The 12709-nt window shown below is 48.7% G+C and overlaps 1 protein-coding gene across 3 annotated transcripts; it reads right to left on the bottom strand.

The window, feature by feature from the left end:
* Nucleotides 1–1134: 1134 nt before the first annotated feature.
* Nucleotides 1135–12480, bottom strand: ILKAP (ILK associated serine/threonine phosphatase). 3 transcript variants are annotated; one of them, XM_005529627.3, is made up of 12 exons: nt 12363–12480; nt 11709–11774; nt 11257–11313; nt 10254–10379; nt 9263–9389; nt 8371–8477; nt 7879–7972; nt 6056–6143; nt 4737–4858; nt 2889–3008; nt 1564–1645; nt 1135–1379 (listed from the first exon to the last, which is right to left on the bottom strand). In XM_005529627.3, the coding sequence occupies exons 1-12, from the start codon at nt 12403–12405 to the stop codon at nt 1239–1241; spliced, it is 1173 nt and encodes a 390-aa protein (XP_005529684.1). In that variant the 5' UTR covers nt 12406–12480; the 3' UTR covers nt 1135–1238. The 3 variants fall into 3 exon arrangements, with proteins under 3 accessions (XP_005529684.1, XP_014113836.1, XP_014113837.1); XM_014258361.2 differs by having other exon boundaries at nt 8371–8454; nt 9342–9389; XM_014258362.2 differs by lacking the exon at nt 2889–3008.
* Nucleotides 12481–12709: the final 229 nt, after the last annotated feature.

The following is a 12709-nucleotide window of genomic DNA, read 5'->3' as shown; positions in this document are numbered from 1 at the left end:
AAGCAGAATAAGCTGGCAGAGGACAAGCACTACCCAAAATTTATGCCAAGAGGGCCACTTCCTTCCTTAGCCCTCTGCAGAGAGTCAGTGTGCACCCTCAAACTAAGGCCATGAAGTGTAGCTGACTACTCCCGGAGCAGAAATAGAAGTAGGATGGTCAGGCCACCTGTCCCAAACAGGACAGCCATCGTGTGCTCCAGCAACAGCCCAGGAGCTGGGACCATCTCCTAAAGTTCCAGGGATACAGAACACAGAAAGGAGCCAAGGAAGCCTCGCAGCTCTGCACAGGGCTATGCACAAAACACCCTGCCCCCTTCCCCTGGGACCATAGCTGTGCCTCATCAGAACAAGGAGACAACCACAGTGCAGAGCCCTCAGCTCACCTCACTCCCTGCCCCCCTCATACACAGGGTGGGAAATTGGAAACTTAAGTGCTTAGGTAGCCGAGTCCATTTAGCTTTCATTCTGTCACTTGATCTTCAGCCAAATTTTCTCTGGAAAACAGCACACTGACTGCAGCAACAGCTGGTAGAGGCACTGAGGATGAGACACCAGACACTTATTAGTACCTAAAACCTGCAAGGCCTTCTCCTCAGATAGCACAGACAAGCACAGAGCCTGCCTGCAGCTCAGCTGCCTGGCCAGTCCATTTGGTGAAAACACTTTTTCCAAAAAGCATTAGGAGCAAACTCTGGCCATTTTTTCCATACCAATATTGTGGTAAAACTCCAACATGTTCTGCAAGCACAGGCAAGGCATGCTGCTGCTCTGGAAGGTGTGTTTGTGCCCCTCAGCTGCAGGCAACCTCAAAAGATTTCCTACTTCCTACACACTACTGAAAGTGTGAAGAGGACAGCCCATACCACATCCCAAGCTGATGGCCTAGAGTACCTCGCAGTCTGTATGGTACAGCCTGTCTGGGAGCTCCCATTGAGTCCTGGAATTCTGGACTCTCCCAGGGTCTTGCACAAAGCTCAAGGATATTGACAGCAGAACTGTCCCATTTCAAACAGCTGGCAGGGCTCATGCCTCCAAATGCTTCTTGCTAGCACCCCTGCCAAATGAATTTACTGCATTTGCAAAGACATTCAACCCTACCAGCTAAGTGAGCTAAACCTCTTAGAAAAAAACCCATCTTTATTTACACTGAAGAGCATCCAGCAGGACCCACCCTCTCCCAGCCACACATGCATGCACACAGACCTCTCCCTTTCCTTCCATCCAGCACACCTCATCCCTCAGTGCTCTATCCGGACCACCATGACCGTGACGTTGTCGGCCGAGCCTCGCTGCACTGCCTTGTTGGCCAGTCTGTTACAGGCAGCCTCATACCGAGCATCTGCTTCCAGCTTCCCTTCTCTCATCTGGATATTCTTATCCTGTTGGGACAAAGGAATTTGACTGCTCCCAGACAAGGTATGTACATTGTATTTTCCAAGCACTGGAAAGCAAAACAAACACAGACAACCCAGGCAATAAGGGAGGATACTCTGGCAGAAGTCATCTCATGCCCTCTGCACTGACAAACTGACAAACCCAGCCCCCATGCCACCTTCTCCTCACCTCCAGGCAGGACACAATGAAGTTCACAGCTTCTTCTGGTGAAAAGACTTTAAAGAGGCCATCACACGCTATCAGAATGAACCTGGAAATCAAGTGAAGACACGTTCCAAGGCTGAATTTTTGGCTTCCCAGCTTGCAAATCCCTCCAATCTATTTTATGAACATCCATGCTCGGACCCAAAGGGAAGATGCCATAAAAGCTCATCTGAAAATCCCTTGAGACCTACCATTCATTCCTCAATTCAAAATACAGGACAAAGAGACAGGTAACTAATGTAAGACCTAGATCAGGACATCCTGGCTGTCCCACAACACTGGCAAGATCACATATGATCCTGGCCAAATGCTCCATTGTTTCTCTAAGAACTGGTTCTCTCCTTAGAGTCCTTTCCATTCATGTGTTTTCCCTGTGAAGCAGCTAATGCAAGGAAATAGAGAAACAAAGCTGAATCCCTCATGTATCACTTTAAATTTCTACACTACTGAGGTATGTGGTAATTTAAATATCCAAATTCAAAAGAAAAGCATATGACACAACAAAAACTCTGACACAGGCTGCAGAAAGTTGAGGAGATACAAAGCCCAAGGCAAGGACAATATCCCTCTTAGATGGGAAGACAGCCTGCTGTGCACTCCCTGCCTGCACAGGGAATTGTATTAACCAGAGCCACCAGGACAAAGAAAACTACAAACAACCTACAGAAGTGGTCAGTCTGCATGCACATGCCTCTGAAGACATCATTTCAGTGCTTGATACTCAAGAGTATCTTTAGAAATATTTTCGTGGATCACTTGATACAGAACTCTAATCCCAGAAAAAGCACCAGTACTGGGTTACACTCTCACCTCTGAGTCTGCAGGGCCATACTGACACAAAAGCTCACTACAATTTGTCGTTGCCAATCATATCATGGAAAAGTATCTCAAATCTTCAAATATCAGAGCTGAATGCAACAGTGTTTATGGGCACTACAGCTGCTAGAAACAACTCTTGGACAGAATGGAGACCCAAGAACTCAAGCCTTAACTGCTTGAACACTGGTTTGTGAACCTAATCAAAGCACAGAGGACATCTAAAGCCTGTGTATGCTATTGCTATGAGGCTGGCTCCTCCAAGAGGAGCCTTCACAGTATCTTGGCAGAGCAGCAGCATTATCTCACTGTTCTGATAAAGAACAGAAGCAGAGAGACTTAAGCAGTACGAGCATCCTCTAATTCTGGGGGAGATCAGTCTGAAGTGCCTTGGCTCTCACAGCAGAGCAAACGTGCAGCTTCTGCTGAGCAGAACTGGGACAGACAACCCCCCATGCAAGGGTAAACTTTACCTGTCATTGTGTGTGAGTTGGCAGCGTTTGATATCTGGCACAGAGATAACACCACAGCGTTTGTACTGGCCATCCCCAATGGAGCGGGAAACCTCCAGCACTCCCAGGACTCTTCCATCCCTGCACAAGGAAAGGAAACACTCAGAGCCCTCCCCACATGTGTATTTCACTGCACTGCCTGATGGGGACACTTTGTGCATCCATCTGCTTGTACAAATGATAAGCCACTTCCCCAGCAAGTTTAAATCTTCCCTTCAAAGTCTCTTCCCTTTCTGTATGTTTGTGTGAAGCTCTGGGAAACAAGTGAGGGGGAGGAGGAAATGAAGTGAGGAGACTTCAAGGCTGTTTTGTGTCACCCTGTCCTAACTCAAGTCCTGCTTAGCCTAGCAAACTGGGGCAGTAAGTTATATGTGAGCTGAAGTCCCAGGGGCATAGTTTGAATAGAGATTATTTTTTGGCAAGTGATGTCCAGTACACTGCTCTTCACTAGAAGCAGAGTGGCAGAGGCAAGAAATCTGAGTCAGCAGCCCCTCCTGTGTCCTGTCTGAGGACACCAACCCCTACAGACTGGCTCAGCTGCAGGCAGTTCCCAGGAGTGAGAAACAGGACACATTCAGCTCCTGATCTCTGGGCCAACCACTGATTGCAGCAAGCAGTTCTGTGAAACCTAAATTACAACACCCCTTAGGAAACAGCTCTGGTTTGTTAAGCTTTTCTAATTAACTGAGCTCCCTAGAGAAACAGCTTCTCACACTTCACCTTTCCAACAATCAAGCATCTTCTCCCAAAAAGGCTCTTCTGTGCCCTCTGGGAATACAGAAAGCTCATTCATCTCCTAGTCCAAGCAGCCCCACTTGAGATACAAGCAAGAAGCAAGGCATGTCACAGAGAAGAGATCTGATGCTCACACACTTTGTGGCTTATCTCTTGGGCCCAAAATATTGAACTGCAAGCAGTGGGAGAGGCTCCCAGGCAGTCAGGGACTGAAAGGAACTAACAGACACTGGGGCCATCTCTTTGCCATGTGCAAAGAGAGATCAGTGCTAAGCGTAAGCAGCAGCATGTGCTCCCCAGAGATAAGGGGAACAAAGCGCTCCAGACACGGCAGCATAACAGAACTGAGCCCACCTCTCTCCACCCTGGGTACATTTTGCCTCCACAGGAATGAAGATACTTCACCTGCACTGAATCCTCTCTTTGTGAGGATGCCACTAAATCAAGAGACAGCCTTCAAAGAAGAGAGAGAACCTAGCCAGGGAAATAAGACTCAGCTGTTGTGTTTGGCACCCGCTCCCAAAACAACCATGCAATCCTTTTTGCACAGGAACATTAAAATAATCATATTTTGGCTCCAGAAAACTCCCTCCCAATGCAGAGAGCCTCAGTGCATCAGCCAACCCCAGGGGAGCAACACCAACTGACATTGAGGGCTTTTTGTGCTCTCTCAAACCATGCCCCCTCTCACAAGACAAGGAGAGAGGAGTCATGCTGCAAGGAAATGAGTTCCGTTCAGCATCACAGTGTGCAGAAAGCAGTAACTTCTTCAACAATCCAATCTAGCTCTGTAGATCCAAATCTGTAGCTCAAGCTTAAGCATGCCTATGCTGGTATCCCACTGCCAGGCTTTCACATGGGTCCTGCCTTGGCCATCCTAAGCCCCTGGCAACCATCAACCAACCATCAAGTTGAATCCTTATAGGCCTCAGGCACCACTGCGCTTCCCACAGGCAGCAACAGGTTCTCTCAACTAGGATGCATACTGGGCTTAGGAAACTTGTAAACCTCAATGCTCAGGCCCAAAATCAGGATAGGGTTTAGATTAGCCTGCTCACACCCTCAGGCACTTACCTGACGTTTCCCCCAGCTTTTTGTATCCGCATACGCTCCTCATACTGGGTGGGGTTATGCTCCTTACTGAGGCTTAAGGCTGTGTGCTTCTGACTCTCCTCGTTGTAACGACACAGAATCGCCTGTGCTGACAAAAGCCCATCATCAAACAACAACACAACTGCACATCTTCCTGAGAGAGAGCCCCAAACTGTAGTGAATGGTCCTACATCAGGCCAGAGACTGGTGGCCAATGGAGTTTCTCAGGGCTCATTGCTAGGCAGGAGGTGCTGCTCAGTACTTTTATCAGTGATCTGGATGTAAGAGTCGAATGTAACATTCCCAAGTTTGCTGATGACACCAAACTGGGAGTGCTGTGGAGTCTCTGGAGGGACAAGAGGCCTTGCAGAGGGATCTGCACAGATGCACCACTGGGCAGTGCCAGTGGCACAGAATCACTGAGTGCTGGATTCTGTGCCCAGGGTGGAGCAGCACCGAGCACGAGTGCAAGCTGGGAGAGGAGCGGCCAGGGAGCCCTGCTGGAAGGATCTGGGGGTGCTGGTTGGCAGCAGCTCAGTGGGAACCGTCACCAGGAGGGCAAATGGCATCCTGGGGGCACCCAACACAGCGTGGCCAGCGGGGTGGGAGAGAGGAGGGTCTGGCTGTGCTCAGCACCGGGGCAGCCTCACCCACAGCACTCCAGCATTAGAGGTGATGGGAAGGTGCTGGAGTGTGTCCAGAAGAGGAAAACCACGCTGGTGCTGGGGCTGGAAAGTGACCTGGGAGGAGGCTGAGGGCTCTGGGTTTGTCTGGGTTGGAGAGAAGGAGGCTGAGGTACAACCTTAGCCCCCTCTGCAGCTTCCTGAGGAGGGGGCATGGAAAGGGAAATGCTGATCTCATGGGAATGCTGAACCCAAAGCAGGGCCAGGGGAGGCTCAGGCTGGGCATTAGGAAGTGTTTCTTTACAGAGTATATAATCAAATACTGCACCAGGCTTCCTGGAGAGGCGGTTGATGCCCCAGACTGTCAGTGCTTAAGAGGCATTTGAACAATGGTGTAAGTCTAGGGCTCCCCTGAATTGATCAGGCAGTTGGACCAGATGATTGTCATAGGTATTCTTGATACTGTGAGATATTTAGCATCATCAAGAGAGAGCTTTCACACACCACTGTTTTACACTACAGGAGACAACACAGAAGTACTCTGTACCCACCAAAAACAAGATGCTTTGTAGGAACAGTTGAGTAGCTCACGACAACTCAGACATCCCAAACAAACAAACAAGCCCACAAAGCTCTGGGCAGAATAAAGATCCCATCAGTGGTCTCCATTCTGCTTACCCGGCTGTCCCCAAGGTTGGCTATGTAGAGAATATTGTCAACAGCTAAGACACAAGTAGCTGTGGAGCCATCCTTCCATGCTGGCTTCCTGAAGTGAATAAAAAAGAGATTACTAAAGGGGAAAAACAACACTCAAGAAGTTAAGTTACAGAGTGTTCTTGGGGAGTCAAAGTAGTGTCCTGTGCCACCACACAACAATCAGGTAGCACAAGCCCACAGCAGCTGCCTGCTAGCAGCTCAGGTTGGTGATAAAGCTATACAAGGACAGAAGAACTACACAGACTACAGATTTCTGAATGCACAGCAAATGCCCAGCTGGTGTAAATACTACCAACCACCACTCTCACACCAACTCTTCCTCACACTCAGCTCCCAGGACACCTTGTAGGTGAGCAGAACAGGCTCAGCCCTGATGGCTGCCCAAAAGCTATAGCATCACGAGCACTCCACATTCCTCCTTAGGAAGCTTCTTCTTTGCAGCAAAAGGAAGGTACAGACAACTATGCAGCAGAAATGCCTTCTTTTTTGCTTACATTTTCCTTCCTTTTATGACAGTATCCCTGCCCCCTCCCCCACCTCAGCAGCACCACCACTGGCTCAGTCACTCTCCTCCTATTTCACTTCCTGTAGTTAAGCTTTTATCTCTAGAGCTCTAGGTAAAATGAGAAGCATTTCTTAGATTACAGCTGCCAGACTAGACCTGTCCACAAAAAAGCCTGGCTATGATGCCATTCTTCACTGGAACTAGGTTTGAGAGACTAATTTCTAGACATACTGCCCCCAGTTTTTCCTTACTTTGAAGGTGTGGCTGAATGAACATGATTCATTTCACAGATATTGCTTGTGATCCTTTGTAATGCCTTTGCCATAACTCATGTTTTTGACCAGATGCTGGTTTGAGAAAGACATTATTGTGACAGACTCAAGAAAGCATCTTCTTTTTGCCTGGTTGGACTTATTGTTCTGATCATGCTTAAGAGACTGAGCTAGTTTGCAATTTACTTAAAATTGAAAGTTTTCAGGGAATCACAGAATCAAATGCATCAACAATCTCTCCACCTGTGACAGAGGTGTCACTGTGAAATAATAACATTAAAAAAAACAAACCAAATGTGTGTAAAGGATTGGTAACAAAGTGACTGCATTGAAATGCAATCTACATCTTCCCTAGTCCACACAGCCGGTGTGTCAGTTCAGCAGAGACTGAGAGGTCAGGGTGCTTGGCACTCCACACCCAGCTGCAAGACAGGTTGGCATTTACCCCATGGAGGGACATTCTTCATCAACATCTCTGTTTTCTAAAGAGTTGAAGAAAGCAAGATTTAAATCTACATTGGGAGACGTAGGTCTTTCAACACAGGGCATTAAAAGCTGCCTCAGGGATGTGTTCCAGCCCGGCAAGCACAGCTCTAAAGAAAGCTTAGTGGCCTCTACAGATCCCTCCTGCCACACACTGATGCCACCAACAGAGACCCCATCTCAGGCAGCATGTGACAAGTCTTTAAAAAGAAGGCAAACGAGATGCTCTGATAAGGACAGAGGTGGGCCTTGGACCTCTTTGGCTTCCTTCCTTCATGAGGAACGTGCAATTCAGTCTAAGCGATCCTACAGACTGCTTACCACAGAGTAAGACCAGAACATGCCATGGTCTAGCTCTAGCAAGCACTTAGCTGACACAGTCACACCCTGGCACAGTGGAGCTCTGTGGAGTTTTGCCAAAGCACAGGCATGACATAAGGAAGGTTTCCTCTGCCCTGCTCACAACTCAGACCTCAGAGATGCACACTAAGAAATACAAATGAACAGAAAGTATTTGCACTTACTGGCTGGATGCCTGCTTTAGAAACTCTTCATCTGTGTGTTTGAAGGTGTCCAGAAGGCATCTCTTCACAGTTTTCTCCACGCTGGCTACCTCACCTGTCACAGAAAACAACAACTAAGCTCCAAGTAAAACTGATCTATCCTAGTCTGTCCCTTTGCTCCATCCAACATTCAGTCAGGCAGTGCATCTCTTGGACTCTGCAGAGCAGCTGGGCACATCCTGGGCTTACCCTACCAGAAATCTATGCAGTAGTGTATATGGAGAGTTTATGACAAATCTCTCCACCATAGGAATATTTTTCACACTCGATGTAGCACTGCCAAAAAGGCTTCCAGCCTTCTTCCCCAGGAGACAGCAATCTCACAAGCCCTCTGGGAATAAGGGATGGGTACTGCAGGACTACACCCAAACAGATCAGTTTCCCTTATCCACTGCCAAAGCAGAAAAGGTGATGGTTGTCCTCCTTCCACTGTCCTTTTTCCACTCCTCTCACCTTTAGGAAATTTCTTAATCAGGTTTTGGTGCAGATTCTGTGCCGCAAATTTTGAGGCTCGGACTCCCCCGTGGCCATCAAAAACTGCAAAGTACGAGACTCGTGTGCTGTGAGGGAACAAAAAGTAGCAGAAAGAGGCTAAGAAAGGCCATTGCCAGGGAATGGGACTGAGTACATTCCTGTCCATAGTATCCTGCCCTGTGTCAGCCAGACTGAAAATCCTGCACTCCAATGCACAAAAGGTAGCAGGTCTCTGAGCTCACATATTCAGCATTAACATGGTTTACATGTTCCAGCACTGAGCTGAGAACTTTCTTGTAATTTTCCACTCCTCAAGAAAATGAAGGGCTAAAGTGTTTACAGACCTCAACTTAACATAAAAGCAGACAAACATTTTACCTCAAGGACACTGCAACTCTCCAGCACTATAGACATCAGTCTAGCCAATCCTACAGAACTTTCCATGCCTAAACTTGTCCCAACTATGCTACAGACAAAAAACTTGGATCTCTTAGAACACAAACCTCTTGGGACAGTACTAGTATCAGGGTGATGCTTGAGAACATTTTAATTTTACATACCCACTTACATTTGGGTAATAGAGGATCAACATCCAGAGTTATTGGGCCTTCATGGTCCTTGTAAAGTCAGTGACTGAATCCACTAAGCACCCCTCAAAGGGAGATTTTTGTACACAGCAGCCCTGTGAATTGCCTGGGAACACAGCTAGCCGATAATTTACCCCAAACCAAGCCCAGACCATGCACCCCAAGACAGGCAGACAGAGCATCAGCTGTTCAAAGCAAAAAGGATCACCCCATGGGCAGAGCTGAAGCAAGCTGGAGCTCCCTCACCCCCAGGATGGCTGTTGTGGCAGTTGAGGCCCACTTACATTTGGGAGGGCAGAGGCCGGCATTCCTCAGTGATATCATTTAAGATGACATGTGCATCCTGCATATCTTCTCTCTCACCTTTTCTCTCTGCCACATAACCCTTCAGTCCAAGAATGCCCACTGATCCTAAAGGGGAACAAAGCAGACACACAGATGCAAATCAAACTCCCCCATATCCTCAGCTCAGCCTAAAAACCAGTAAGTTCTCAGCTTTCAGACTACTGTCCTGGCAGTGCAGCCCTCATCCTGGAAGAAAACATCTATCATCTGCTGCTGAACAGGACATGTTTATTTCGTAACATGGGTTTTTATGGGTCCCCAAGGTCAGCAACTCTAAAAGCAGCCTGCCCTCATTTCAGCAGGCAGCTGTAGCTAAGCGGGACTGCTGGCCATCAGGCAGGACTCTTACCAAACAGGGGCAGGGGAAGCATGTGGCACTGAACCTGCAGATTAAGTAAAGCACAGCTTTAAAGAGTGCACTAAGGACAGGAAATCCAGGTCTGATGTTCCAGGGACATGTCCTTTCCTTTGTACCCCTGAACACATATTACTCCCCAAGCTGCAACGCAGCACGCAGGCACTGAAGGCCCTGCATGTAACAAGCCTGTCTCATCCCCACTCTGGCATCCTTAGCAGCCAGCAGAGAGATCTGTGGATGTGGCAAAAGAAAGAGGTGTGGATCCAGCCTTACAGAGGTTCCACACCCAATCTCTCTCTTGGCAGCAGGAACACTTATCCTGCCAGTGCTGAGGTGCTTGCTGCTCAGCTCCTGCTGGCTTCAGCAGGGACGGTAAGAAGGTCCAGGTGAAGGAAGCAGATAAAGACAGGAAGCTCTAGGAGCTCCCACAGACCCCTGCAACAGTTTTTTTCCTACAAGAGACTGAAAAGGCAAGCAGACTGAAGAACCAAAGCTTAGCTTTGTTCTGGACTTACTCAGCCCAACGCCAAAAGTACAAATTTAGTACATTTGTTTTCAAACTGTCTGAAAACCTTTACAAACTTTCTTTTCCACAAGTTCTTCCCTGCCATTCTTCTCTTCCTCTTCCTCCACGGACTTTCTCTTCTGCCCTTTCTCTTGGCTCCCTGCTGATGAGACTTGCTTAGTAGCACTGGAGGCTGAAAGAAAGCAAAAATGCAGATGGCTCAAGTGATTCAGGACTGTTTTACTTGCATAAATTCAGCAGCAAGTCCTTCTATACCAAAGCACACTCAGGAGTGCAGGCTAACACACACAGCATTAAGTGACTACAGTTATTACTGAACAACCCACAGGCTTTATTCCTTAGCTATCAGGTTGTTTTTTTTGGGGGGGTTTGTTGTTGTTTTTTGGGGTTTTTTTTTTGCAGTTAATTGCTCAGGAAGTTAATGTTACAGGCTGGAACATTTATACATTATTAATATTATTATTATTATCCTCTATGATCTCTACCCACAACAATGCAAGTAAACTTATTTTATTACTCTGAATGTGCATTTTTTTAAAGGGTTCAGAAGAAGGCTACAAATTAAAGCTAGCAAGCAAAACCTGATGTCAGAACTCTGGCTTTTTTCTTCTGGAGATTTAGGCTCCTATGGGTATAGTGAATTATCCCCCCAGGTGACAGCAAGCACATGGCTGCATGCAGAAAGCCTTGCCAGGGCAGCAGTCTGGGTTTGAAGCCATTTTCAGCAAGGAACAAGGAGGCAGCCTATGCCTACAGCAGAAAAGCAGCCAGGGCAGTGGCTGCAGCCAGGCACTTCCCCTCCCAAAGCAGGGAGCTTTCAGAGAACAAGGCTCCCCAAAAGTCAATAATGTACTTCTGGGAACAGGCCTAATTTTAAGATTCAGAACCCTGATTTAAACAATGGGGGCACAGCCATGACAAGTGTCAGCCTATCTGGACTGGAGAAATAAGCACCGGGTTAACTTGCTTTGCATCCAATGCAACACATCGTGGGCTTTTCTCAGAGAAGGGTGGCTCAGCAGAGGCTGATGAGGGACACAGCTCTTTACCTGGGTCACTGCTGCTGGCTGGTGGGAGACCATCGAAGAGCAAAGAGCCTTCTTTTCCTGGAGCACAAGAAGCAGATAAAAATAACTACATATTTTTGTTCCTTTCAGGGAATAATGCTTTGCCTATGTCTCTCCTGAGGTGAAGAAATTATGTCAGTTTACCAAAGAGAACCAAATTCCTACTTCCGTTACTAGTTGGGCAAATCCAGGCTTTGCCTTTGTTCCAGAGAACATTTTTAAAGAATGTTTTATAGAATATATGTGGAACATCTATAATACCCTGGTTATAAAAAACCAAACAGGATGCAGCTGGTCTGCATACCAGCACTGATAACCCCACTGTCTTTATTCTATCTAACAAAGAACATGATTTACACACATTTCATCTGAAAGAGATGCTGATGCAGAAAACACAGAAAACCAAACTAATGGCAGGAACAGAGCACCCATACCTGAGTCAGCACTGCTGGATGGTGGGAGATCATCAAACAGCAGAGGCCCTTTATGGGCATCTTTCCCTGCAAGGCACCAGGCCAGAGTAAGGAAACAGTACAGGCACTCCTGGGGGGAACTGTTCTGAAAGGACCATCCCCAAGCCAGCACAGCTATGGTAAACCAGGAGAGCTTTACAGTAATTTTAGCAGCTGCTACACAAGCAAAATAACCACCTGCACGGGGCTGAGGTGAACTTTTGTCTTGAGAACAGGTTTTTGGTTGTTTTTTTTTTTTTTTGCTAGCAATCCACTAAACCCGCATTAACATCCCTCAGCAGCACAGTGAGGGGAAAGGCTCCAACATGCTTCAAACCGCAGGGAACTGCAGTTCATACAGAACATGCAAAACCACGGTCTAAACTGCAGCAAGTCCCAGAGGAAAAGAAAACCACAAAACCCACCAAACCCGGCCATTTCTCCAGCGATTTTTAACCCGTCCCCTCATCCTCCCCCTTGCCCCTCAGGCTCCCTGTGGCGGCGGCCTGGCAGCGCGCGGAGCCACGCTGCCCACGGCTCAGCTGCAGCAGGCCCGGCGGGGCCCGCAGCCCGTCAGGTGAGGCCGCGGGCCAGGGCCGGGCGGACAGCGCGGGCCCGAGCGGGTCGCGGCCTCACCCGCGGCGGCGCCAGGCTCGGGCAGGTCCCCGAACAGATCCATCGCCGCCGCCGCTCGCTCCCGCCCGCCCCGGCGCCGGCCCAATCCGCACCCGCGGAGGGCCGGAAATGCGCCCGCGCCTCGGCGGCAGCGGAAGCACCGCGCTGGCCCCGCCCACAAAGAACGTACCCGTCCTCTCCACCAATCGCGAGCGGAGTCTCGCTGTCAGTCAGTGCCGTCACCCCGCCCCCTGCCCCGCCGGGTTGAGCAGGACCGCCAGGGGGCGCTCCCTCAGGAGTGCCCGCTCCGTTCCCGCCCCGCTCCCCGCTGCCCCCCCACCAGCCCCGGAGAGGACGCTCAGTGCACG

This window comes from Pseudopodoces humilis, chromosome 11 (assembly GCF_049639895.1).
Source record: "Pseudopodoces humilis isolate 2021_Gansu_Grassland_sample_001 chromosome 11, ASM4963989v1, whole genome shotgun sequence".
Classification (NCBI taxonomy): domain Eukaryota; kingdom Metazoa; phylum Chordata; class Aves; order Passeriformes; family Paridae; genus Pseudopodoces; species Pseudopodoces humilis.
Note: the sequence above shows the minus strand (reverse complement) of the source record. Positions and strands in the feature narration are given on the sequence as shown.